This window comes from Vipera berus (assembly GCF_964194415.1).
Source record: "Vipera berus genome assembly, chromosome: 2".
Lineage (NCBI taxonomy): Eukaryota > Metazoa > Chordata > Lepidosauria > Squamata > Viperidae > Vipera > Vipera berus.
In genome coordinates, this window is record NC_138203.1 from 121506876 (window position 1) to 121534731 (window position 27856).

General features: G+C 39.1%; 3 protein-coding genes across 3 annotated transcripts; 1 reads left to right on the plus strand and 2 right to left on the minus strand.

The window, feature by feature from the left end:
* Positions 1 to 1272: 1272 nt before the first annotated feature.
* TKTL1 (transketolase like 1) lies at positions 1273 to 12689 on the minus strand. Its single transcript, XM_081321224.1, has 14 exons — positions 12543 to 12689; positions 11872 to 11989; positions 11486 to 11599; positions 10848 to 10945; positions 10313 to 10504; positions 10104 to 10231; positions 9828 to 10021; positions 8578 to 8742; positions 8335 to 8491; positions 7277 to 7407; positions 5574 to 5657; positions 4485 to 4581; positions 4248 to 4367; positions 1273 to 2900 (listed from the first exon to the last, which is right to left on the minus strand). Exons 1-14 carry the CDS (start codon positions 12650 to 12652, stop codon positions 2728 to 2730), a joined length of 1881 nt encoding a protein of 626 aa, XP_081177350.1. The 5' UTR covers positions 12653 to 12689; the 3' UTR covers positions 1273 to 2727.
* Positions 12690 to 17903: 5214 nt separating this feature from the next.
* Positions 17904 to 22409, plus strand: TEX28 (testis expressed 28; the record flags this gene model as incomplete). The annotated part of the gene is made up of 4 exons (XM_081318928.1): positions 17904 to 17978; positions 19191 to 19840; positions 21180 to 21315; positions 22095 to 22409. 4 exons carry the CDS (start codon positions 17904 to 17906, stop codon positions 22407 to 22409), a joined length of 1176 nt encoding a protein of 391 aa, XP_081175054.1.
* A 1750-nt stretch (positions 22410 to 24159) lies between these two features.
* Positions 24160 to 27327, minus strand: LOC308664584 (red-sensitive opsin; the record flags this gene model as incomplete). The annotated part of the gene is made up of 6 exons (XM_081321953.1): positions 24160 to 24276; positions 24459 to 24698; positions 25242 to 25407; positions 25939 to 26107; positions 26511 to 26807; positions 27219 to 27327. The coding sequence occupies 6 exons, from the start codon at positions 27325 to 27327 to the stop codon at positions 24160 to 24162; spliced, it is 1098 nt and encodes a 365-aa protein (XP_081178079.1).
* Between the last annotated feature and the right edge of the window lie 529 nt (positions 27328 to 27856).

A 27856-nucleotide genomic window follows, 5' to 3' on the forward strand; every position in this document is an offset into this window, starting at 1 on the left:
AGGATTTTTTTTTTAAACAGAATCGCCGTTTTCTCATCCCGATAGGTTAAGAAAGCATGACAGAGCCTGAAATCCCGCCCCTCCTGCTTTCTGTTTGGCTGAAGTAAGTAAGTCCCACCTTTCAGCTGTCGGTTGGAAAAGCTGTTGTCCCACCTCTCTCCTGCCTCGTGTTGTTTTTTTTTTCTAACGGTTCGCGGACTAAGGCAAGAATATCGAATGACTGGCAGTTTTGTTATCCAATGAGACACTACCTTTAAACAGATTAACTTCTGCAACAGGTTTTAGGGAAAGCAAATTTGTGCTTCTTTCAGTCCTGCAAAATTTGGGCGAGGTGAGGGAATGGTAAACGACTCTAATTAGGGAGAGGAGCAGCCTCATTGAAGTAAACGGGTTATAGCGTGTCAAGGCTTTTTAATGTTCTCCAGATGCCGAAGATATGTTTACTTTGTGTAAACTCGTCTAGGATCAAGGCGCATATCTGGAGTTTTAACTGAAGCTCCCAGTTTTTGATCTTGTGACTTTTTGTGTAATTAACGAAATGTTCTTTTCGATACAAATTCCTCTTAAGTAGAGCTTTAAAATACTACAAAAAACATGTACAGTACGAAGGATTAATGACTATTATGCACTCCTAGCTTTTGAAAAGGTGCTTTCTGTAAAACGCATTAGCAAAGTTGATCTTTCCCTTGCTCTCCAAATTAAACATACCTTTACTTAATTAGTTTTCACAAATTGGAAAATTCAGGAGAAAGGAAATAATTCCCCACTCACAAATATAAAGAATTAAGAATACATAACAGCAAGTGTATGTTTTGAGAATTGTGTAGTCACAACAGAAAAATTGTTAACTGCTAGCCTAATTGCTTGGCTTTGCACAGTGTAAGCTAGTGAATGAATTAGCACAACATACAAAACCTCAAACTACTCAACATTTTATCCTAACAGATTTGCATCAAGCCAGAAGTACCGTATTAAATATATAGTAGTGTGCATCATGTAGTATGTCACCAGTAGTTTAACATCATTAATAGTAATAATAATAATAGTCACAGCATCAATACTACATAGAGCAGGGGTTCCAGATAATATTCCAGGGAGTGTGAAAACTTGGGTTTTCAAAATTATAGTGTATATGCTAATTCATTGCTGTTATTTCGAACTTTTGTAAGGAGAGCAAGAATATATCAGAAGCATTCTAGGGGTGCTGGGTATAGAAAAGGTTGGGAGCCACTGACAAGGTATACAAAAGAAAAAAGGGTCTAGAAAGCCACGTTTATGATATGTGCATTTATTATCCATAATATAATAATTGGACATGGCTCCACTTGCATAATTTGTAGTTGTGTTTTTATCATGCAAAATTGGTTAATGATTTCTGCCTTTTGAGGTACACAGATTGTATGACAAATTGTACAATCACAAGTTAGCTTTGTAGTCCCAAGCTACGTGGTTAGCTTTTGGTTCAGTTCGTAATGCAAACCCAGAAAATTGAGTCAAGTAAATATCACGAGCTACAGTAGTGTGCTTTGTATATTCTCCACTATTTTTATTCAATGCACTGTATTCAACTGGAGGTGCTCTAGCTGCTAGTCCATTAATAACAGTAATCAGAAGTTCAGAATATGGCTTCTAACTAGTTAAAGAGTTTGCATCATTTGTTTGCTGTTCCCATTTGAGGAAGTCAAATGGAAACAGTGTATACATTTGTTCATGGTAAATCAGGTTTTAGAAAGCTGGACTGAAATATGAGGTTCCCATTAGGGAGAAGGGAAAAATCAAAATATTGTAATAATTTTGCATGTAAAATCTTACTCGTTCTTAAAGATTATTACACACTATTTCACACATTTTCTTAAGTATTTCCAATATGAATACACAAATCTTCCACAATAAAGTGAGTTTATTGATTTGCTTGATGGCAGTAAAAGCACATGTAAGACAGAAACATCTTGGTCACAATTAAGTCTGCTTATTTGTTAAGTTTATATCTCCTTTCCTTCAGAAACTCATAGCAGCATATAAGCAGCTTCCTGTTTCCATTTTCCCCACAACAACTTGTGAGGTAGGATGGGTTGAGAGAGTATGAATGGACCCAAATCGTGTGAGCTGCTGTAGAGGAAGCTGGACTTAAGCCTGCATCTCCTTGGAACCACTCCATACTTAATAATTATACCAGGCATTTTAAGACAGTACCATTAGTAATATATACTTGAAGAATTCAGATGACCACGTTCCCAAAAGAGGTACTTGCATTTTTGTTAAATAAAAACTAATTATGCGTTAACTTTTTCAGGCAGGAAATAGCCCATGGAAAATTTACCCAACTCAGTTTTGGAATGTCGGGCTGAAGAGGAGAAAGTCAAGTAGGATAGGAATCAAAAACAAGAGAAGGTAACCATAAACTCCAATGAGCATTATTGGTCCATGTGGAATAGTCAGATCCAGTTAATGTGCAATTACAGATAAAAAAGAAGAAATGATATACTGATGGGATGAGAACTGTGTTATAAAAGTTTTAAGCTTATTTGCACTCAGAATCCGGTCCAAAACCCATGAAATTAAGATTAACTGCAATTGTCAAAAAATTAAAAGTTAAAACATTGCAGGTTTTGGAATCATAAGGGGTTACTTTTGGTTGACTACCTAGAGAACCAAGCAGCTGTCACCCTGCTCTTCAGAATCCATTTTCAAAATTTCATAACCTTTCTTTACTTCATCCCTGTCAAATCAATTGGCAAAGGTGCTCTTCACAGCTGTTATTATGTGTTTTGCACTGATCCCAAAGAGATCTAAGAGCTCAGCAGGTTTTCCACTCCGAGGCACACCTGACACAGCTAGACTCTGGACTAAAATACCAGGTTCTCCAGAGACAGCTGCAGCCACAGCTTCACCAATACCACCTAAAGAGAAAAGGAAAAAGGGATGGACATAAATGGAGATTTTCACTCAGAGCATGTTTGGTACAATCTGCTCCCTTTAACAGCTTCATATGAAAGTTTGAGTTACAAAGTACATGTATTTTGTATGCAACTCAAAGTTACAAAGTTACATATACACTTCCTTTTATGAATTAAACTCATCAAGAAATAGGTTTACATATTTTAGCAGCAAACATCTACCTTTTGACTTTCTCATTCAGAAAGAGAAACGGACTGCAAGAAACATTAAAACTTAAGGAATTTATAAAGATGTGCTAATTTTCTAGTTTGACACTGCAGGTTCAAAGGAAAGCATCTATTTTTCTTTCCACTGTATAGTGAAGCTTTTTTACCCATCCATTGCCTTGCATTCTGACTATGAACAGATAGAAGCACAGAAATAGCTTCTTTTATAGAGCAGTTGAAATTGTGCTTGCAGCAGGCCTTGTCTTACTTTAGGTTTGACCAGTGCTTTTTTGTAAAAGAAAAAGGTACCGGAACTCACACGTCATACAACCCACCTTGCCTACCCTACAAGGTTCCATCCAAAAAAGGTGCCAGAACTCCGTTCTGAGCGTTCTGTGAGAAAAAAAGCCCTGGGTTTGACCATTCTCAAGTTAGTAGTCCTCAAGGCTGGGAAGAGCTGTAATTCTACTTGTGCCTCTCTCAAGTTCTCCCGTGTCGAATTGTCCCATGGCAAGTTGTCCCATTCCGACTATTGTCTCACTTTTGACAGTTCACTAATCGACTATTTGGTGGGCAGAAAGAATGTGTGGACAGACTGAGTTCTTGTGTTTAGTGACACTTCAGGCATATGCCAAATGGTGGATAAGCAGGCTGATGAATGGTTGTCTGACTGTAGCCCCCTAATGTTTATGATATGACAGAAATATACTGCTAAAGCTGAAAAGTGTGGTACCATGTTTATAAGAGCCTGTTGACCAGATGCAAAGAAACGCATTGCACCGGGGACCTCAACATGAGAAAAGGGATTTACAGCCTGACCCACCAACTGGCATCACAAGTAGCCCACAAATATAAAAAGACTTAACAGAAACTGGCCATCTGGCAATCAATCACCATACTAGGTTGTACTCCCAATGTATAATTTTTTTTTCTCTACAAGGCACAGCAGTAGGTGTTTCTAAACTATTGAACAGGATATGAAAAAGTGGTAGTATAAACATATAATCAATCTTGGCAATTGCAGAAGGAAAACTAGTTTGTAAAAAAAAGTTACTAAAATAGGGGATCTGGAGTACTGCATCTTTAGCCATATTCAATTTCTCCTAAGAATGTCTTAAAAAATGTATTTAGTTAACTACTTAACTTCTTTGTAATGATCCTCAACTGTAATGATATGTCCCCCGGTGGCTCTGGCGTTGGAAATGATGGTATCAGCATCCAAAGGTTTGATTGTAAATGGATCAATTACCCGGATATAGATCCCTAGAAAAAGAAAACAAAATACTACTGAGAAGAATGAAACAAATAATTCTATTAAAATTGCTGGTCAAGTCAACATATAATTGGATTTATAATCTCCAAAGCTCCAGTGTCCAATACCTTGTTTGGCTAGTTCATCAGCAGCTGAAAGGGCTTCATGAAGTGTGACACCTGCTCCAATAACCGTTACTCTGTCAGCATCACTTACACGGACTACCTATAAAAAGTAATCATAAAAAGTAAACTAAAATCGTACAAAATAAGGGAAAGGGAAGTATTTTAGATCTGGGAATTAATGTATTCCAAGCAAGTATGAAGAAAATACCAGAATAGGCAGAACTCCACCGTTGACATGTACCCTTCCTCTAATGTGCTTGCTTGCAAACCCCATTACCAAGAATTCTCCATGCACATCATCAAAGGTTACCTAAAGAGGCCTAGTGGTTCACAACTGATCCAGTTAAGTGGGTGGTTGTCTATTTCTACTGCAGAGATACGGCAACATTGAAACCCCTAAAAAGGAGTATTATCCAATCCAAGAGGAAACTGTTTTCTCATGATTAAATTCTACATAATTATGAGAAGTTGCTGTCTGGATGCAGTCTCTTTAATATTGTTTTGTTTGAGCTAAAACTTAATCCAAATTCCAGGGACTTATTTCTACAGCTAGGAAAAACAGGAACTAAACTCACTTCTTATTTGTCAAAAGTGTATATTGATGCTAGGATAAGTAAAAACTTGTCAGAATAGAATCATCTTCTGCCACCTAATGGTAGACTACAGTACTTGATGCAACAACTTGTATATTCCCTTTTGATTGGCCAAGCAGGCAAGGATGGTTAATGGGGAAAAAGTCGTGATACGTTGCGCGACATCACGTGACGTCGCGAGTTTGACATGCCCAGTCTATGTTAAAGGTTTAGCTTTAGAAATAGGATCGCTCTTCTGTATATAAACTCCTTTGATTATTTCATAGCATTTCTAAATAATTTAAGACTGTGTTCCTTATTTTATCTGAGGTCAAGCTATTTGCTTGGAAAAAAATATTTGGATGCCATAATTCTTTCCCAGCACATTTCAGTTCATGATATACAACTCCATTCAAATATTTCACTACCATTATAGGCCAAATTACCCAATACAGTATTCTTTCTTTGGATCTTTGAAAGCGGAACTAGAACCAGAAATCATGTGTTTCAAATCCTTTACCTTGGCATGGCCAACCTCAAACTTTTCTTCCTGAGAATACAGGATAGGAGTTTCTGGACGACTGGTACGAATGAAGCATATTCCCTAAGGAGCAATATGGAAGAAGAATATGAATACTCAGAAGAAGAAACACAGATCTTACCAAAAATCAAACACCATAGAACACAGAATGGTTTTAAATAATTGTATTGTTATCTAAAAAGCACAGCAATATAGAACATGCTAGATTTATGCAAAGCATCTTAACCACTTTTTAGGGTAATGCTATCACAGGACATATAATTCAAGTAAAGAATTAAAGATACCACACTGGAAGTTTTAAACCTAGTTTTAAACACTGGAAAAACCAAAGAGATCATTGTCAATTTCAGAAAAGGCAGGCACAGCCACACTTCTCTGTGCATTAATGATTCACCTGTGGAGATGGTTACCAGCATCAAATTCCTGGGTGTGCACTTAACAAGTAGGCTGGCTTGGTCGCTCAACAGCGAGACGCTGGTGAAGTGGGCATAGCAGCGCCTGCATTTTCTGTGTCGCATGAGAAAAGCACCTCTTCCTTCCCCTGTCCTTACCACTTTCTACAGAGGGACGATCGAGAGCATCCTGTCATACAGCATCACAGTCAAGTTTACAAGTATCACTGCTTCAGACAGGAAGGCGGTGCAGAAAGTGGTGAGGATGGCCGAAACAATCATTGGCAGTTCCCTCCCTTCCATCCAGGACATAGCACAAAAGCATTGCTTGAGCAGGGTCCACAAGATTGTCTGGGACACTACACATCCTCTTCACGACCTGTTTTCCTTGTTACCTTCTGGGAGGAGGCTCCATGGTATCCGAAGCAGAACATCCAGATTCATTCAGTTTTGTTCCGTACGGTATTAACCTTGTGAACTCTAAAGCTTCCTCCTTCTGTTATGTATTCAAGGTGGACAGTGATTAATATTTATATGTTACTTATATGTAAGGGTGTAGGTCTATACATATGTTGTATATAGGATGTTTAAATGTGTTATCTATGTGTACACTTTGAGAGCAAGGAACTAAATTTCATTTTTAATGTGTGCCATTGTGTCCACAGTAAAAATGACAAAGATTATCTATCTATCTATCTATCTATCTATCTATCTATCTATCTATCTATCTATCTATCCCATTTCAGAATTATACAGAATACCCTGAGGAACTATTCACAAAATATATATGTTAATTATCTCAAATAAAAAATAAAATCGACAAAAACATTAGGTTGTCAATCAGTAAGAAGGTACACTGATTTTGAAAAGTTGCTACAACCTTAATCAGCTTGTGAAATTCTGGCCATTTAAGATTCTGTGAAATATGTATCTAGAATGTATGTAGTTAATGCAAATTAGGGTTTTACAACTTTTGTTTTTGGATACATGGATATATTTGTTGAATGTTTTAATATGTTTCTGTTATTGCCTTGATGTATTATTATGAATTTAACTTTTGTAAAAAGCTTAGATTTGTTTTCAAATGGTGTAAAAGAACTTGAAATAAATTAAATAGCCTGCAAGAAAATGAGGGCCAGGGTAAAAGAAAATGCTATGAGCAAGAAGCTTTGTTGCAAATTGTGGCTTCTTGCTCTAGCACACCGCAATTTACTTCCCTAATTTAATGACAATACCTCACTCTTGACTGGCTAAGACCAACACCTAAGTTAATATTTTTTACCCACATACCTTAGTGTTTGCTGCCAAACAAACAGCATACTCAGTGGAGACTGCATCACTTGGGTAAAACACAGTACAACCTGGAATAGTTCTGAACATGGCTAGATCTTCCAAAGCCATCTGAGAGGGCCCATCCTCTCCTGGGATAAAGAAGCAGTTGAATAAATTGCTTGCCATGTCACAGAAAAGAATGCATTCAAAAACTATACCATGCATTTGAGAGTATGAATACCCCAACTATGCCTCCCAATATTAGGCCTCTGAGATTTAGCATATAATTGCTTAATTCAGTCTTTTATTAAAATTACAGAAGGCCAATCACATTATTTACAAATCAAAATCTCTTTTAGGTAGAGCTAGCTGAGTTCAGGCATTTGGTATTTTGAGCAGATGAACAGCAAAGAGAATAAAGCAGAAATCCCAAAACACTCTGTAAGCACTCCAATCAGAAGCACAACTTCTGATTTCCCTATATCTTAGACTATTAACATAAAACCTTAACTATTATCATTAAATTGAATTATTAATAATAACCAGTCTTTACTTCTGGTGTACAGCTAGCATAAACATGAAAGTAGACTTTTCCTAGAATTAGCATGTTGTATTTGGACTACTAAAGCCAACATTCCTTTAGAACACAGCATTCTGCCCAAGCAGCTGATTCCCAAATATGTGTGTTTAAGATCACTGAATGGAAGAAAAACCAAATGAATTGAGAAAAAGTCAAGATTTGTTGCTATATCATACTCTTGATTTTCAGTTAATAACAGTGTTATATCTCTATCAACTGCGGGCTATGTAAATAAACAGGAAAGTGCCAGCATGATCATCATAGTGAAGAAGACTATAAAGATTTATGTTCAAATTTCCATTTAGTCAAGAAGCTGACTAGATGACTTTGGGTCAAGTTATTTTCTTTCAGCCTATCTTATAGTATAGGATTGCTGTAATGATAAACAGGAAAGAGAACAATTGGTGATGGTCCTCACCCTGCTGGAGAAATAAGACATTTTAAGTCTAATTATAATAATTAAATTAGAGAACTTTAGATATCAGGCAGCACATACCTATAGAAACCCCACTGTGTGACCCACAGAGCTTAATGTTTGATTGTGAGATAGCAGCCATCCGGATATGGTCAAATGCTCGAGTGAAAAAGGCAGCAAAGGTGCTGGCAAATGCAATGGTGCGGTTCCTAGCAGCACAGCCCAGAGCAACACTCACCTACAGCACATACACATACACAAACATGTCATTGGAACAGGTTATGCCACATGATTCACCAATCCATTTCATATTTTCAGACTCACCATGTTCTGCTCAGCAATGTAACACTCTATATAGCGTTCTGGATGGGCCTGTTTGAAAAGCTCAGCAAAAGTGGAGTTTTTTGTGTCACCATCCAAAACAACCACATGCTTGTCAGTCTTTCCCAGTTTTACCAGGGCTAAACCATAGGCTTTGCGGGTAGCCACCTGACAAAAAAAGAAAATCCCATCACAATCCATTGCAGGTCATTTAATTTACCACCAAGTAAAAAGGATGATCTAAGCATATTTGATAAATGTTATGTTTCTACAAACGTCTTCACTCTTTTTATCATATGCCTAGACACAAGTTGGGAAAAACTCTATTTTATCTAGGAAAAACTTCCAAGAAGTCACTGTATGAAAAGCAGTGAAGGATTGACATTAGAATACAGGCATTTTATATTAAATTCCTGTACTAGGAGAGGGGTGAAAGGGAGAAAAAACATTATATTAAAATTTATACAGTATCTAAATTGTCTAAATTAAGGCTCAGGGTTGCATGTAGTCCTCAAAAACTTTGGGTATGCCTCCAGGATCCCATACACTGACCCTCTTAATCTTTACATAAAAGCAGGAAATTATTGCAAATATGGAAAATAATAATCAAAGTACTTTTATTTAATTAAAGCCCATTTTTGTCCAGATCTCATCTATTTTATTCCAACTCTATTTTTGTGTGTGTGCCCCTGGTTAAGTGTAGTCCCTATTCCAAAAATGAATGCAAATCCTGATCTAAGATATGCTATCATTTTTCAACCTAATATACTAATTTGCCTTTTATTCTCATGCATAAAGCTTACTTAATTCACATACTATTCTGGGTCCTTTGCAGGGTTTCTCTATGGGATAAGGGGTACTATCAAACTGGATTTGAGGACAAAAATAAAGGTACCTCAAAGGTTAGGAAAGTATTCCATCTAGCAGAAAGAGAAAAGTCCATTTCAGCTCAAAGTCCAAATTAATACTGAAGATGCATGTTATGAAAACGTCAGCTATATGTGAGCAATAAATAAGGTGAATAGAACATTCTTATGGATTTTACTCCTTTAGCCTTTTCTTATGAGTACAGGGAGAAGAAGAAAGTTGGTAAGTTTTCCACTTAAAAAAAATAAATCTGGAATTTGTGAGTGCTTTGCATCAGATCCATGTCATGCAGACCTTTTGATAAAGATGCATGGCACAAAAAGGACAGAAGAACAATAGAGTATTTGCAAATACTAAAAGAAAAATCTGCCCAGCCCATGCAGTACCTTTTCTCCTATATTATAGGTAGGTAAAGAAGGCATTCTGATATCCACAATACTGATTGGTGGCACATCTTGAGCAGGTGGCTGGATAGTGCAAACATCACTAGTCTGGATTTGACTCTGAATAGTAGAGATAACAGATTCCACTTTGTCTTTTGGAATGGGCTTTCCATGCCAATTGTCAGTATTCTCCACACCTAAAACAGAGAATATTAGTTAGTGACGTTCAAGGACTCTTATTACCTTTTCCCATCCCCATGATTCAGAGACTACTTTCACCTGGGATTCCTCGTCCTTTGAAAGTCTTGGCCACAATCATGGTGGGCTTCCCCTTTTGTTGACTTGCTTGCCATAAAGCCTGGCATAATTCCTCCACATCGTGACCATCAACAACACAGGTATTCCATCTAGCAGAAGAGGAAAAGGTTGGGGCAAAAAGCAGCAAACGTTCTCCTAGAATTAGGATAAAAACAGCCAGCAATGCTTACCCAAAAGCTTCACAGCGCTTATGATAAACATCTGTATCATGGCCCAGTGGTGCTGCTTCACTTTGTCCCAGCCGGTTCACATCAATAATGGCCACTAGATTATCCAGTTGATAGTGAGACCCAAATTGTAGGGCTTCCCATACTGATCCCTCAGAGGATTCACCATCACCCAGTAGGCAGTAAACTCGGTAACTAGAAGACAGCAAGACACAAGAGTCCCAACAAGTGTGTGTGTGTGTGTGTGTGTGTGTGTGTATGTGTGATAAGTTTCTTTCACTATACATTCTTTGCCATTCTCTGACCCAGTGGACTTTACAATAGAGCAAGCGAACAACAACAAAAAAGAGGCCAGAAACATCTTGTGAAAGAAGCAGCAGGGGTGTCAAACTGCTGGCCCATGGGCTGGATGCGTCATAGTGAAACTGTACCCAACCCATTGCTGGCAATGGGAAAAAAAAGTCATGATACATCACGACATGTCACATGACATTGCGAGTTTGACACCCCTGGTGTAGACCTGTGCCAGATTTCTCACCTGGTTTTATCGAAGTATTTTCCTGTATAGGCCATTCCACAGGCAGCTCCCAGACCCTGCCCCAAGGAACCAGTGGCCACATCCACAAAAGGAAGTCTCTGTTAAGCAAAAAAGAAAAGAGTTCTACAAACAGAATAAATACCGACACAATCTGTTGGGTATTTCATTGAAAACAGTCTTTATGAGATCTGTTCTGGACAGAGATCAAATTTGGATCTTTTCCAATATAAATATATAAATACCTCATTTTAGTGCCTTTGTATTTCAACAACATATATTCCAGTTTGGAATTTTATCATAAAATCCCAGTTTTACCATACATATGTTTAATATTAATTTGCACAGTAGAACAAGGCCAATTTTATGGGTTAAGTTTTTGCATCAGTGATCCACAACAGCACATGTGGAAAGCATTACTTCTGTCACGGCTTTCAAATTTCAGATGTCTCCATGAAAGAAGCAACGGTACTATTGTTACATCCTAAAAAGCTGATCTTGTAGAACTAATTTTAAAAAACTATTTACACTAAGATTTATATATGTATGTATTTATGTATAAATTTTGACTTGATAGGTCAAGTTATTTTTTTTTCAAAGCTCCCCAAATTTCCCAGCATTATTCTCAGAAGAGTACTTACAGGAGTTGGGTGACCTTCCAGGTCAGAGTCTATTTTCCTCAAATTTAACAGCTCAGGCTCCTTGATAAAACCAGCTTCTGCCCATGCAGCATAGAGTATAGGCGCAGCATGACCCTGCAAGGAGCAAACAAAGTAGCCATCGCAAACGTTAAATAGTAATCGCTCTACTTTTTAAGAAGATTACTCTGGGATGTGGTGCTGCAGAAAGAACTGAGTCGAACTCTCAGCCAGGAAGAAATAAGCTATGGCCTTACTTGAGCATTATAATCCAAGTCCCATCCTCCAAAGACCACCTCCCCCATATTTATTTATTTATTTATTTAAATTCCATTTACATCCCGCCCTTCTCCGAAGACTCAGGGCGGCTTACAAGCTCCTCCTCTCACCTTAGAGAGCACAAAGCGGTCGTTGCTGGGGTGGCCTGGTTCATTTGGCCTGTAGCGCATGGTATGAAAGAACAACACAGACATGATCTCTGCTGCGCTGCAACATGATGTTGGGTGTCTGCAAGGTCAAAAGGAAGAGAGACAAAAATTCAGCAGGAGCTACCCACAGAGAGATACAAAATTGCGATTAGAGTTGAAATGTACAATTCAGAGCATAAATTCAGTTAAAAGACACCCCCCTCCTCGTGACTTCTTGTGCTCACCAGAAGCAATAAAAACTCTATACTGATAGGCCTCACAACATCACCGATAGACTGAGGAAGACTAGTTAAATGAGAATACAGTAGCTCACGAACTTCAAGCAAAGCTATCAGCCGACCTAGAAAGGAGCGATTCAAATTAATGGATTTCTGAAAACTAATTAGGAACATTTCTTGCCTTCACCATCTCAATTGACAGAAACCTCTAGTTAGCCCTGCTGAGATTGGAACCCAATATTACCTTCATCGCCTTCTCCCCGTAAGCGAACCTAGAGAGTAGGGTAATATACTGTACCAGGAAACGTCCCCATGATCACATTTAGAAACAAAAAAGAAAATACAATCCCCGGCGCAGGAAAATGGTGGGAATATCAGAAAAGAGAGTGAAGTGCATCCCTTCTCTTCGATTACCCGGAGTTCGAAGCGCAAGTTGCCCGAATAGAGTGAATCCGAAGGCGACAAGCAATATCTCGTAGGCTTTGCAGAGTTTTCTCCTTCGGCTTAAGGTAGCTGCTGGCCATGATGAAGCTCCTACTATCCAGATGCGCTAAGCACGCTTTGCTCTTTTTTTTTCTTTCCTCCGGCTGGCCGCCGCTCCGCCTGCAAGAGGAAGTGAGCTCAGAGGCTGGGGAAATTGGCGAGGAGTGGGGTTTGCGTCGGTCACCCCACGCGTAAAGCGATTGCTACATTGCCAGGCCTGTGGGCGTGCTACAACATTAATTACAATTGGGCAGTTTCTCTTCACATGATACTCGCCAGTTTCTGCCCTCCGCTTTCTGGAGCCGGCCGGTGCTCTACTCTCTGGAATCCAGCACTGATGTTGGTGCGAGCCGTGGCGTTGTGGGGCTCTGAACCCTCGCGGAGGGAGTGGGGCGAATGAACGAGGAGTGAATTGGGTGTTGTACAGGCCGAGAATCTTGTTCTGACGACGCTACAACGACTGAAGAAAGCAGTTTTTCAGGGTGCTTTCAGGATCCATACTTTTTACTATTTGTGCTCGGAAATGGAAGAAATGTTTTCCTTCTATGTAAAAGTTCACAACAGGACATCGGAGGAGTGCTGCTTTGACAGGCTGTTTTCTGATGAGCACCTTTTTCAAAAGATGCAGGAGAAAATCGTTTCCCCATCTGTGACACTGCAGGAAAGCGGTCTCTTTCCCCTCTCAGTACTGACTCTGTACATTAAAATCCTACCTACAACTTGGGGAATAATTCTTGCTGAGCTCAAATACCGAAATGCAATATTCACTCAATCAAACTGCAAACTTCACAGCCTGTCCAGAAACATCAGGCAGCCTGGAATGTGGTGAACATCCTCTCTGGAAGTAGTCTATGTGTAGCCTTGCAGGTTTGGCATTGCAAGATAGGAAATATGTCACTGGCAGCTAGCCCAGAATGTCTGTTTGCCAAGAGACTTGACAGACAGTTGCAAGGGTTGACAGCATGCTTGGACAAAGTGCTTGGCCTCAAGTTTGTTTGTATGCCATCCTAGTTTTTAGATATGAGAAGAAGAAAGAATATGTCACTCTGTCTTGTGCCATAAATGCAGCATTCCCTTTCAAGTTAAAATATAGGAAAAGTATAATTATAATAATTATATAAGTATAAGTATAATTTGCTAAACACATGCCCCTTTATTTGTTCCCTTGACTACTAAAGTGGACTCTGTCTTGAGACAAATTGAGTAAGGTACTCACTGGCTGTGATTGTGCCCTACACTAAATTGCAAACTAGTTAGCCACATCATAGCTTGCTGCAGATCCAGCACATATGGTTAGATTATAGCTCTCTGTGACATCAAACCATTATTATTAGTAATATTTTGTGCCATTACAGACATTTAAGAACATAGAAGGGTCTGAAAGTCCTGGGCAAGCCACAGCCGAAAGAGCAAAAACCATGGAAGAGCCTCCCCCACCTCCCAAGCCATACCACTATGCTCTTTTACAGGTTGTATTAATTTTAGTGGATATTCAATACTGTCTTTCTCCATAAGGCATCAAAATCTCCTGAACTGTCTTTGCTTCTGCCAGTAGGAGCTAGATTTGTGTAATGATCCTCTCAGTCTTCTAAAATGTTTCTGCCTTCATATCAAGGGACCAAGCACTTCATGGATTCTTTTTTTATTTTCATGGCTGTTGAAAAGCAATAAAGATTAAAAGGTGGAGCAATCAAAGAGATAATCTCATGTGAAAACAGTGCTTGTATGTCCTTTATTATAAACATTCATTATATGTCCTTTATTGTTATATGTCCTTTATTTCAAAGAATTGTTCTTTAGATTTATTTAATATAATTATTTATGTGGTTTTACTGTTGATTTTTCCTTTGTAAAACAATTATATACATTTTTAATACTTATAGACTTCTGCCCTTTTTAGATTGTCCTTTTTTTCCTCAAAAAATCATTGTAAGTATAACCTCCTACTCTGTTCAAGATTTGGAATGCATGATGCAGGTACAGCACTTGCAAGACAGATTAATTCAGCCCCTGATTAATTTACTATAAAATTAACAATAACAATAGGTAGATAAAATGCCAAATGAAGTCTAAACATCTAGCTGACTGCAATGAACCATAATATTAGTCTAATATTATGGCAGAATAAAAGAGAACTGGAGAAAATCAGAAAATGCAAAGACTTGCAAATAGAAATAGAGCGACTGTGGCAAAAGAAAGCAAAGGTATTACTACTACTAATAAGCTCCTTGGGTGCAATCTGAAAAAACTGGAACATCACTTAAACACCATTGGCATTAATAAAATCTACATCAGTCAATTGCAAAAGTCAGCTTTACTTGGAACAACTTACATACAGTCTAAACATGTCTGATTGTGTGACAAACTGTACTATTAACAACGGGTGGGTGGAGAAAGACTCCACATGTGCCTATTAACCTATGCTTAGATATGCTTAGATAAAAACTCCTTTAGGAGTAGTAGATTATATTGAATACTCACCTTATACAACTCCTAAATCATAACAAAATTACTTTCACAGAAGACATTGAGTTAGATAACTAAGATTATAAATTGGAAGCATGTTTAATAGTAAAGCTCATTGATTATTCTGCAAAGAGCCATGTAGTTGTCTTATCAACAATATGGAAATAATTTGGGATTGCTTTCTTCCATGATATTTCTTTAGGTCCCAGTCTATCCTATTACCCAAAGTTTCCTGGTGATATTCCATCCAAGTACTAAAAGGGTTGATTGTGCTTCCTGTTTCTCAAGATCATCTGAGATTGGCTGGTATTGCCACCTGCATTCTAGTTATTGAAAAATGGCTACATGTGATGGCATGTGCAGCTGGAGAAGTGGCAGAAAATCTCAGCAATCTACTGTAATAACAACTTCTCAGAATGGAGGCAACACATTTTGGAGACAGAAGCCCAAAATAAGAGATTGTACAGTCCTGATTGCGGGAGGAGTGGTGATGGAGGGAGGAAAAGGTTCAAAGTAGCCATATCCTAGAATCTCCTAGGTTTTATATATTAGGTTAGAAGGTTATTTGTTTGTTTATTTGTTTATTTAATTTGGATGCTACATATATCACTGTTGAACTACTCTGGGCAGCTTATAACATCATAAAAACAAGAATATAAAAATTAAAAAGTTAACAACATGAAACATTAAGAAACATTGGGTAAACTGGGAATCAGTATGCAAATGGGGTGGAATGGGATCCACTAACCACCTTCAGCATGGAATGCCCCCACTGAGGCCCCAAGCCAATTGGCAGAGGCTGGTTTTGACGTCAGGCACAAATAACTAGGAATATTTGTTGAGTTCAAAACTAAAGAAGAGTTTATTATTGCTACCTATACACAAGGATCTAATCAACTAATGGTTAAAGCTAAATTGGTGCTAGATAAGATCAACAGAATTCATGGCAGGCTGCACTTGGCTCTCTGGGCCAACAAAATAACTCTAACCTGATGACATGTTTAATTCTGCCTTCCAGCTCAGCTTCCTCTTTTCCTACATTGAGGCCCTTTCAGAAGACCATTGCATTAGTCTGGCAAGATTATGTCTATTAGGTGTAAGCAAATAAAGAATTGGATTTGATTGGATTTCACTATGGGCTTACTCTTGACACTACCTGGGGAGAAAACATTATTTTTAGTTCCATCTTTGATTCCAGACTGGGCAACAGTTTTGTCAGATAACTTTAAGTACAATCTCTTCCTTAAACTTATATTTAGTTTTTTGATCTTTCTAGATTGAGTGACAGCATCTGCCTGCCATCTTTGTTTGAACGCTGGTCATATAACTTAGTTGGTCACTTTTGCAAATACAATTCAAGTGCTGGTTCTTTTCACTCCCACCAACATATAGGTTTCCACATAAATGATTGATTGAGCTTATATGTTGCTCCAATAATAATCAACTCTTGAGCAGCTTCCATACATTCCACATCCAAGAATAAATATGTCAGAACAATCAACCAAAGCCAAGTAGTCCTTGGTTAACAACAGTAGAAGGGAGCAGAATTTCCATTGCAACATGGTGGTAAAGTGTGATGTCATGTAAGCGTGCTGCTTAATGATGGTAGCTTTGGACTTCCAGGTTGCTGTTATTAAGCAAATCCTGCTACATCATTAAGTGCAACATCATGTGGTCACCATTTGCTACTTCCTGCTAGCTTCCCCATTGATTTTGTTTGTCCAGCTCCCCAGTGACTGTGAGATGCTGCAATGTTATGATTGTGAGCCAGGTCAGCTCACAATTGTGTGACTGCAGGGATGCTGCAAAGGCCAGAATTTTGAGGACCAGATGTAAGTACAAATTGTTCAGCATCTTTGTAAGTTCAAAGTGTTGCTGAATGAGTGGTCACTAAGCAGGACAAACTATACAATTATATGTCAGTTGCACCATTAAATAAATACTGCACAGTGGTAGTAAAAATGTGTAGCCTAGTTTTGGGTTTATACCAGCTTTGTACTACAAGAGGGAACTTCCTTAAAACAGATCCACTCCAAGGCCTTAGGACAGTCAGATTTTAACTGCCTTCCAAAAACAGCAGCATCGGACCATACAAGACTGTACAGATGAAGTAAATGAGGGACAGAGGGCAGCATTTGACAAGGACCACTTTGTGGAACCTGCTGATGGGATTCCCTGTGAGATGAAACCTGAAAGAACTAATTCCTCCTGATATCATTTTGTGAGGAAATATAATTGGGAGTATGCAGTCCCAAAAATACTTAGCTCTTAAATCATGTAGAGCTTTTAAAATGAGAGCCAGCATCTTGAATTGCACTTGGAAGCCACTTGGTAACCATTACATCTCAGAGAGGAAGTATGATATGAGTAAACTGAGATACACATCTGATTAATTCAGGCTGCTACATTCTTTAAGGATAGCATAATGGGGTACACATTGCAGTTACTTGCAGATTATAATATGTGTCTCATCCACTCAGAAGGAGGTCTGTTGTAAGAGTAGTTGGGGTAGTTATTTCAGGCAGGGGTTTGGGGGCAATAGCAAGTGTAATTAAATGGAAGATATTCTTTGTATTTAGTTAATTTAAAAAACCTTTAAAAAGGAAGATGAAGAAATTCATAAAGGTTACCTCTTAAATCAATTTTCAGTAGGCTAGAGGAAGTTAAACTTTATTTATTTCTTTGCTAATCAAATTTGTATAGCTGTCTATCTCACCAAAAGCAACTTTGGCCGACCTACAACAATCAAATAAAACAACACATATAAAACATTAGGTCACTAATTAATGTTACTTTTGTGCACTTGTCTGTTTCCATACAGCATTCATGGTAGACTATAATTTAACCAAAGGAGAACCTTCTCAGCAGTCAGAAGCTTCAACAAGTCAAGCTCCCAATTCAGTGAGTGACCAATAAAACATTTTTATCTAGCACATGGCTCTTTTGCAGACACTCTGAACCACAAACTATAACACTCTAGATCACAATTTGATTGTAGCATAAGATGTTGAGCAAACCCATCCTATGTATAGTATATCAGATGAAAACTTGGATTACTTCGGTAAACTATGGGTAAATAAATATTTCTAAGTTTGAACACAGTCTATCACTATGTAATGAGATTCCAAGCAGTAATGGCCCGTGATTATAATGGCAGCTGAATGATATGTGATGTCACTGCAGTGTTCTAATGATAGGAAATTTTCTGTGCAAGGGTACTTTTCCAAAACAGAGCAGAAGATAGGGCAAAACATAAGAAACACTAGTATTTTTGCACCTTACTAGCCACAGTCAAATAGGACCAAAGTGGAATGTCATCCCTATTATTCTCATACCTTGTCATCTCACCTCAAATCCAAGAAGGCATTTCAAAAGGTTTTTGACCACCTCCTTGCCTCCCAAGAACAGCAGTGCCTACAATCCCTCCATGCCTTTTCTCTTTTTTAAGGGATGCTTTAAGACACAGGGTACTTGAGATAAATGGGAAGTTCACCAGAAAAATGAAGAGGCAGCCAGTTGCTGAACATCTCTCTGACACTACCACCTTGGTTTCCCCAATAAAGAAATGAGAGAATTTAAATTAAACGTGTGTGTGTGTACGCGTGCTTGTACATGCTGAGATATACTGAGGAATCAGTACCTAAATCTACTAGTGAAGCAAGACAGGCAGTCAAGTTGGAAGAAAATGAACAAGGTTTAAAATATAATTCTATTAGGAATTTTGCTTAATTTAGAAATTTGAACTAAGGGGACAGCAAGAACTAGCACTGAATATCTGGAGTTATAAAATTGCCATAGGTTTGCCTGGAAAGAGAGTTATTGGACAGTTGTCTATTATTCAGCATCCCTGTTCTTCTCACAATCTCCAAATGATAGCACTCCATCTTGCTTTACAAAAAGAGAAACTGACTGTCTTAGATGAAAGCAGAGCAGAGCATATGGGAGTAAGTACAAAATAGACAGTATAAGGCTTAACATTCTGGGATCACTCAGAATCAAGTACATTGTTAGCTTCCTAATGGGAGCTCCATGTAAAATATGACAATTCTGAGGTAATCTAAATTGTATACTTTTCTTTAATACTCTTGACTTCCTGCTCCATCCTTGTGGCAGGTGGACTCCAGTCGGACTCGCAGGTCCTCTGCTGCTTCTGGATCTTCCCAGTCAAGTTACCGAAGTCCGAAAGATGCTCTACGCCATCGCATATTGCACTTGTCTGAATTGCTGCGGGTGGAGAAGGTCAATCGTGAAGAGAACCTCTCCACTTATGTGGAACTGGTAAGCAAGGCTGATCGGGAAAAGGCACCCTCCATCCGTCAAGCATTTGAACGTATCAACCAACGCTCCTCAGCTAATATTGCTCATCTCGAACAGCGTCTGCAGGATTGCATAGCCCAACTGAAGAGATTAGAACAGAAGATTTTATCACCTGCAGATAGCAGTTCCTCTCCCCCTTCCCAAACCCTCAAGGTCAATGTGACCCATCAGGGGCCATATAACATATTCAGGTTCCGCCCTACAGAGGCTCCTCTAATAGAAGAATACTCCATCCAAGAAAGTGCAGAAAATGAGTCTATCGCAGAGGCAGGCTCAAAGCAGTATCTTGAAGAGGAGGCAAAAAAGAAGCTTCAGGAGCTGAAGAACCAGATCACGGAGCTAAAGGAATATCACAGAATCCTGGAGAGTCAGAGGAACATGTTAGATGAAGCTTGGAAAGCTGATAAAAAGCAAATTATGGAACTCCTACAGGAGGAAAAGAAAAGGTGCGCATCCACATTCTTGAGAACAATGGTTCCCAGTATTCCATCTCCTTGACGTTGCAGGCTTGATGTCTCTGGTGTCCTGTTTCCTCCTGACACTCATTCTCTTAGAACATCACAGCTTGCCTCATATGCAACACTCACACAAAAAAAGCAAGCATCCCCCCCTTCTTGTGTTACTAAGGTAGCATCACAATACAGACCATAATTTGCCTATTTCTTCTGATCTTCTCCATACTTTATTAACATTATTCAGAAACTTCCTGCTTTCCTTGTAATATGAAAAGTGCATAGCCACAATCTCCTTAGCCAGGAGGAATGTTGCAATTTCCTTTTATTAGAAAAAGATCCATCTTGTATGCAGAAGAATACAGAAAACGAAAACACTTTTAGAACAATGAATCCCACTTGGGATACCTTCACTGCAGTCACTCCACATTTATTGATGCGTTTTCAGAGCAAAGCAGAAACACACTAGTACTGGGTTAGTTTCTTTGCGGATATTTTCCAACCCATAATCCTCCAATCAGATTAGGTTACATTAGAAAATAACTAGACTAGATTATTTAAAAGATTCCTTTCTAAAAAAGTAATTTCAGTGAATGAACAGATAATTCTTCATACATTTTTCTTAAAAAATAATAATAAAATAGTATACCTACAGCATGAAATAAGAGGCTAGATAGAGGCTGACTGATGGCTGAGTTACCATTCCATTTGCTAGTAAATATCTGTTATTTCTGTTATGTAGCCAAAAGGAAGTCAATCATTGCAAATGAAGAAATTTAAGTTCATATTTATTATGTCTATTTTCACCTTCAGATAATTTCATTTAGATAAAAGAATATCTGGTAGAGAACTGTTCAGAAGCATATTTAGCATAATAATTCAGCCTACCCAATGGTACATCTACTTGTCACATCTTTGGCAGCAATAGTCCCTCTCTAGGTCCAATCCTCACTGGGCTCCCAACAGTATTTCCCCCACCACCACCACCAGTATTCGACTCAGTGCTTTGATGTGTCACAGAATGTTTAATTTCTTTTGTTTTCACATTCCGAAACGCAGATGGCACTGGCTACTTGTAATCCTCTCTCCTCCCTTTTCCAATCCAGGATGAGCATAGTCACTCATCTCTTGTACTGGAAGTGTCAGATCAGGAAGCAGAGCCAGCTCATCATAATCCATTTACAGCAATGCCTAAAGTGATGATTGTAACAAGATCAGCCAGTTGGCTGGGAGGTGTTTTTTGGGGGGATGGGGGTGGGTGGGAGCAGAGAGAAAAAGGACTTAGAATACAGGATCAGATTATAGAACCTCACTTAATGCCACCCTTCTTCAGGCACTATAACCTGGAAATACAAGTGAATGATGCGATACAGCTAAATCTCAATGAAATCACCAACCTCAAACATGATCTGGCTTGCACTGAGGAGAAGATGGTGTATCAATCTTATGAGAGGTCACGGGATGTCTGGGTAAGAGATTGCTTAACTAAATGCATGGGTGTTATGCCCAGTATTGTTCTGGGAGCAAAGAACAGGACACTGGAACAGGTTGCAGGTGGCTAGCTTGACAGAGTGCATAGAAATGGAACAAAATAAGAATTTGTAATATCCCATCTTACTCAATAGGCTATGACAATTGTCTTTAGAGAGAGCAGTGTCTTTTTGCAATAAGAAATGAAGGTTGCAAAGACTGTCAATGTACGGTGCCAAAAAATTCAGAGGATGCAAGATTATAGAACAATGTTATGAGTCGTACAAGCACTGGCACTGTTGTTTTGTCTGTTGATAGGGTCAGCATGACCCTGCTTTTGCACATACTGCAACACCAGCACGCTAGCATTAGTAACACACATAAGTGGGATCTACAACAAAATATTGCATTGTGCCTTCCCCTTTTGTATCAGTCAGCATTCCATGACCAATGAGCATAGTATTACTTGGGTTGTTTCGGAGTCCCCTCAACATTTTTCCTCTAAAAGTATTTCCTCTCTGTGCATTTGTAAACCCTGGCAGAACATGTTGGTATCTGTCTTTCTTGTCTAGATAATGTCACTTGGGTTACCCAGGAGCCAGAAAACTGATCTTCCTCTTTGCAGATATTAATAGAGCCATTAAAGAATTAGACCACGTGAACCTGCAAATGGCAGGTGAAAAATAGCATTGTGGAAATCCACCTGGGATTAACTAAATCAGTGTCTGGAAACTGGCTGGTCTTGTCCTGACCTGTCTTTTCCTTGTCTTTGTGGTAGGAGGTGCTCGATTCCTACCAGACCCGGCTTGCCAAACTGGAGCTGCAGCAGCAAGCCCAACAACAGGAGGCAATGGAGATGCCCCAGGCGAGTATGTATAAGCTTTATGGACAGCTCATGAACCTTCTGTTGACCATTGCTGCCATTATCCTGGTGTTTTTTTCAACAATTTCAGCTTTTATAGTGCCTCTTCTGCATACTCGTATGCGGGCCATATCCACTCTCCTTGTGATCACCATCATCACTCTTGCATGGAATTACTTCTCTGACACTATTGAGTCAGAATGGAAAACATGGCTTCCTTCATCTGAATAGTCAGACAACATTGGCATCAATACTTCTGTACCTATGCTGCAGCTTCTCAACAACATAACTATTTATTTGTTTACTAAAGTAAAAAAAGTAGTCTGTCTTTCTATTCTTTCTTTTGTCCTTGACTGTTTCTATAGCTATGAAGAACTAAATTAAAAAAAAACTGCTTGAAAAACAATTCCACGTGACAATCCACCTCTGAATTCTAGCATCCCAGATGAGTTGAAAAACATTGCAGGAAGCTTGAGGATTGGTGTTCACGTTTGGTGTGAAGGTTCAATGTTTGGAGAGGAAGAGAGGAACATGTGCGTGCACATATGTTGTGCATATGAAAGCATGATTGCACATGAAAGAAAATAAATGGAATTTATTTTAAATCCTTTAAATCCTTGTACTCTTGTTTAAGCTATTCAGCCCACAATTTTTTGGTACCTGAGACAGGAAATCCTATTGCGTTCTAACTAACGACAGAAACTATATCCTTCAGTGCTCTTCTCATTTAGCTGATACATCAGTTAAGGTTTGCACAGAAAAATTTCTCAAAATGTTCTGTCTCATTGCTCAGTTTGGTTTCTTCTATACTTTTCTGCTGTCATATTTTTCAGTTTGAGCCAGCAGTTTCGCTCTGCTTGATTTCCACAGATACTCATTATCAAAAATTAAAATTACATTGTTTGGATATTTGTCTTTTTCCACTAATCCACAGTCATTATACTGGCACCTAAAGCAAATTGCCACCTGCCTGGATACATTTCAAGCAATATACACTGTGGGCAAAATGTGGTGTTTTGCAACATCATATGTAAGACACAAACTCAGCTTTTATACAGAATATAACCACTTTTGTACATTAGTTTATTCAGTCTCACTGCTGTAGAGTTTTTAAAAATAATTTTACCCATTGCATTTCTAGCTAAATATCCCATGGAACATGGGTGATTTTAATATCAAATACTGTGTACAGAGTGGGTCCTGTCGAGCCATGCTGAGGAGATATACAGAGTTCTGGGATGGCCAAAGTGCTACAGCAAAGTCTCATTTATGATTTCTGCCAGAATTGTTTCCTCCTGGGCAGAGCTAGAAATCAGTATCTCCAAACCTGCTGAGACACAGAAATTGCAGGGAACAACTTCATTCTCCAGCCTCCGTTCAATGGACACCTTGCACCCAGCCAAACATTTTGTAAGAGGGGCAGAGCAAAAGATAATCAAAATAGAACTGCTATGGCTGATGTCTAATTTATCACCTTTTGTGGATACTTCAAACTATCTAGCCATTTATAGGAAGTGGCATCTTGAAGATGAGTGGATTCTCTATAAAAAATATGGGATAGACCTGCTTCACAAAAGTCATAGACTTTCCACAGGAGCCCCCATTGTTCTGCCTCTTTTGCAGTCCAAAGGATAAGTGAAAGATTAATTAAAGATACAGCGATAAGGGATGAGCATCAAAATTACCCCTGAAGCCCAGGAAAGTTTCAGACTGATGGAATATTTGAACATAGAGATATGAACTTTTCATTGCCACCCCTAAACATTTCTGAAAGGAAAGTGGAAACACCTCCCTTTCCCTAGGAGAAATAGAAGCACCCAACCTGGGTCACAGTCTTAAGTCCAAGCAACGGGTTTGTGCAATAGCAGCCCAATATGTTAGATATTCATAGGCGATCCATATGCTGCAGAAAGAAGGAGAAATTGTCACTAGGGCTCTCCTGGGAGGCAGAAGTGTCTTGATCTCTATCAAGAAAGAGCTTTTATGCTGGTGATACAGAAGAGTTAGAGGCCGATGAGACTTCAGTGCGGGAAGTAGAGGAAAGTTCAGAACCATCATCAACTTTCTTGCCAAAGAGCTGCATTATGCAATTACGGAACTGCCAGGAGATAGAGAAATGTCAATAGCATTTAGAAGTTCTACTCTTTTTCACCACATACAACATAATCCCCAAATGACATAATCCACATCCCCAGTTGCTTTCTGTTCATTAGTCTTAATCGGCCCGTCTTTTCAATTCCAATAATTTCTAGCTATTCCATTGGAGCCAGAGCAAATTACCTGTCTGTTCATGAAGACATAGATAATTGGGTTGTAAATGGTGGCGCTTTTTGCAAAGAAGGCAGGCAGGGAAGCTGTCAAGGGGTGAAAGGCATAGCCTGGATTGGCAACAGCAAAACAGGCAAAAAATGTATATGGTCCCCAGCAGACAATATAGGCAATGATCATGACCACTACCATCCTTGACACTTCCTTCTCTGCCTTCTGTGTTGATTCTGACTCTTTCTGCTGGGCTGCAACCTATGAGAGGAAAGAAAGAAGTAAGATTAATAAGGTACATCTCCAATCCCTAGGCTATGATTTGGAACAAGAGAGAGAAAAGAGTTTACCATAGAAATCAGATCCAGATTAAATTTGCATGTGGATATCCTTTTATAGGTAAAGTAATACAAGTGGGAGTATGGAGAAGATGAACTAAGGAAAATTGGGAGTCATTCTTGGCAAAGGCCTTATTAGGAAACAGATTAGCCAGAGGACTTTTATAGAAGTGGAGATCACATTAGGGGAACTAGCTAGGTATACATTGATAGTGAGGAGATCTTGTTTTGCAATGTGATTAAGGATTTTCAAGTACAGTGACAGAATTGGGGTTCCATTAACAAAAGGTTAATTCTCTATATAGCTCTCAATTAGAGACTCTATAGCAGTGATACTTTAATTTGGAATACTTTAATTTGTGATTTATAAGGAAGAGAGTTTCAGTCACAAGGGGCTCAAAGGTGGGTGCTAGAGGAAAAGAAAGGATACAGGATTTCTGTGATATAATACAATGTGTGTATTTACCGCACGGATAGCCAGCCACACTTGTAAGTAGCAGAAGATGATGACGCTCAGGGGAGTTATACAACAGGTAGTCATCAGGACAATCATGTAAGATTGGACACCTAGCTCTTTACTGCCACTGAATACATCTGGACCACATGATGTTTTCAGGCCATGGGGCCAGTATCTGGTTGGGAGGAGAAGAAAGTCCTTTTTAATTTAAGATTTGAATAATCTTTTGAGCCCTTCTTAGTGTGTTTTACATTTGTTCACATAAACAAATCAGAAGAAAATCTGATGCCACACAACATTCTGACCAAGGTAGATTTGACATACACATGACAAAGCATTTGCATTCAGAATTGCTTTAGGCTTCAGCATCCAAATGTCCTTGTATAGATGTCCTGCTCATTCTTCACCTCATAAAAATAAATGCCAAATGCAAGATTTACCTAATCACTTGTAGATTAAAAAAGATCAATGACCCACATAACCCATTTCTCACTTAAAGGAAGAAAGCCAAATAATTGACTGTTCTCTGTCAACATTCCTGATGAAAGCTACCCACTCTTTGGTAAACATACACATATGGCTATTTTTTAGTTATGTGGGAAAGGAGCTGAAAATTATGAGAGTTTAGTCCAACACATCTGTGGACACCACCCTGCTCCTTAGTTTCCAGTGGTGCTGCTCTGTACCATTTCCTCCTTATGCTTACCTACTCCAGCCAAATATTGGTGGTGCTGTCCAGGAGGCAGCCCATATCCAGGAGAACAAAATGCCACCAAGAGCCATTTTGGCATCAAACTTGATATTTCCAAAAGGTTTGCAAACAACAAACCAGCGCTCCCAGGAAATAATGGCCAAAGACCAGAGAGCTGTAATGCCTGAGAAGGAAGAGCAGAAGAGGACAATAATAAGGACATAGCTTTAGTAGGTATGTGTGAGTGTGAATTATATGTAATCTATCATTACATTACAGGCATTCAGTTTCTCACCTGCCAAAACAGGAATATAAAATAGCATCAAGGGTCAAAAAGCTGAAATGGTTACATTGAAATCTTTACTAAATGTTCTGCCAGATGTGTCCTGGAATGCATGGGATTAATAGAAGGGAAGCAAATCAGGGACATGGAGGGAAAAGAAGCAGCATGATGGATGATCTGTAAGGACAACAGGATTATAGGATGTGCTTATATTAGGGGGAAGAGGATAAAAGTATGACCTGGAGAGAAGGGATTGGGGTAAAAAGGGATTAATCAGAAAACATGATGAATAAGTGCTTCTTACCACAAACCGAGACAGTATAACCCTCTATAACACACAGAGGATGGCCAAGGACAAAATAGCCAAAAAACTGGTTGATGACACTGATGGTGCTAGCAATAATTGTTTCCCCCAAATCAGCAAAAGCCAAGTTCACCAGAATCCAGTTGAGCGGATGCCGTAATTTCTTGAATTTGGCTGTGGCCACCAATACCAAGCCATTGGTAAAGACTGAGGCAATGACAACAAAGACCATCCAGAGTGAAGTTAAGTTGTAGACCCATCGTGGTGCAATATGGTAGTTTGGACCTTCAAAAGGGCCTGCCAGAAGATGGACAAAGTTAAATATTAGGAGGATCTCAGCAAGCATAATAGTGTCTTGGACAAATCAAACAGGAATGTACTCTGCCAAATTAAGAAGAAGTCTCTATTCTTGCAAATAACTCAAGAATTTATCCATAGGAAAGTATATACTTCTCTACGACTTATATTATACTAAGACCATCACCATCATTCCCATCCTTCTACTGGAACCACTTTGGAGCTCTTCCTTATCCAAAATCATTCCAGTGGGAACTGGCAAATTCCATTTCTGGGACCCCTCTTCCAAAGGCATTTAATTGCCAAGGTTGAAGACAGGTGCTTACTTTCCCTGTTCTTGTCAAAGTTTATCCTGTGAACCAACCTTAGTCTGCCCTCCTACCCCAGTTCTGAGGCCCCTGCCAAACTCACCACGGGTATTGTTGCTGTTGGTGTAAGAAAATGAAGATTCCCTAGTAGTATCTTCGTCATCGTTGCGCCGCCGAGCAGCAAATACTGCCACATTCCAGGCCTCTGTCATGGCCTTGGTTACTGTCTTCCCCCTTGTTTGCGTTTCTTGCCCTCTCCCTTTCTCCCACGTTCTCTTTCTTCCTCAGTTCTCTCTTTCTTGTTGCTCTTTCTCTCAGTCCCTGATCAGCCTCTCCCATCCAATAGTCTATGCTAAGGTTCAAAGTCTTACCCATTTATATATCTACCCCCCCACACAGAAGATTAAGCTTTCATCTTGGAGAACAAGATCCCCCAAAGCCCTTAAACGTTTTATCCCTTAATTGGGCTACAATGCTACAATTTGGCCCTCTCCCCTCCTTCTTTCCTTCTTCTTCCCCTCCTCCCCTGCTCGGTTGGTTGCACATTAACAGCTTGCACATGTCCTACATCACCAATGGTATCTTTGCCGGACACTTCAGGTGAGAGATGAGCATGGTAGAGGGATTAGAGAGTCAAAAGAACTCTACTAAGCTGATTCAGAATGGAATTTCCTTCCAATTTCCGAATGTTCCATTTTTCTACCTTATTCCAACTTTACTGTAACACAAATGGTGTTTCCC

What these genes read in the sequence shown, in the direction of transcription:
- TKTL1 (XM_081321224.1), bottom strand. Translation starts at nt 12,652, where the DNA reads ATGGCCAGCAGCTACCTTAAGCCGAAGGAGAAAACTCTGCAAAGCCTA. An exon ending in AAGCGCTGTGAAGCTTTTGG is followed by an intron (nt 10,232 to 10,312) that starts GTAAGCATTGCT and finishes CTCTTCTGCTAG; the next exon opens with ATGGAATACCTGTGTTGTTG. An exon ending in CCTATAATATAGGAGAAAAG is followed by an intron (nt 8,743 to 9,827) that starts GTACTGCATGGG and finishes TTTTTTTGTCAG; the next exon opens with GTGGCTACCCGCAAAGCCTA.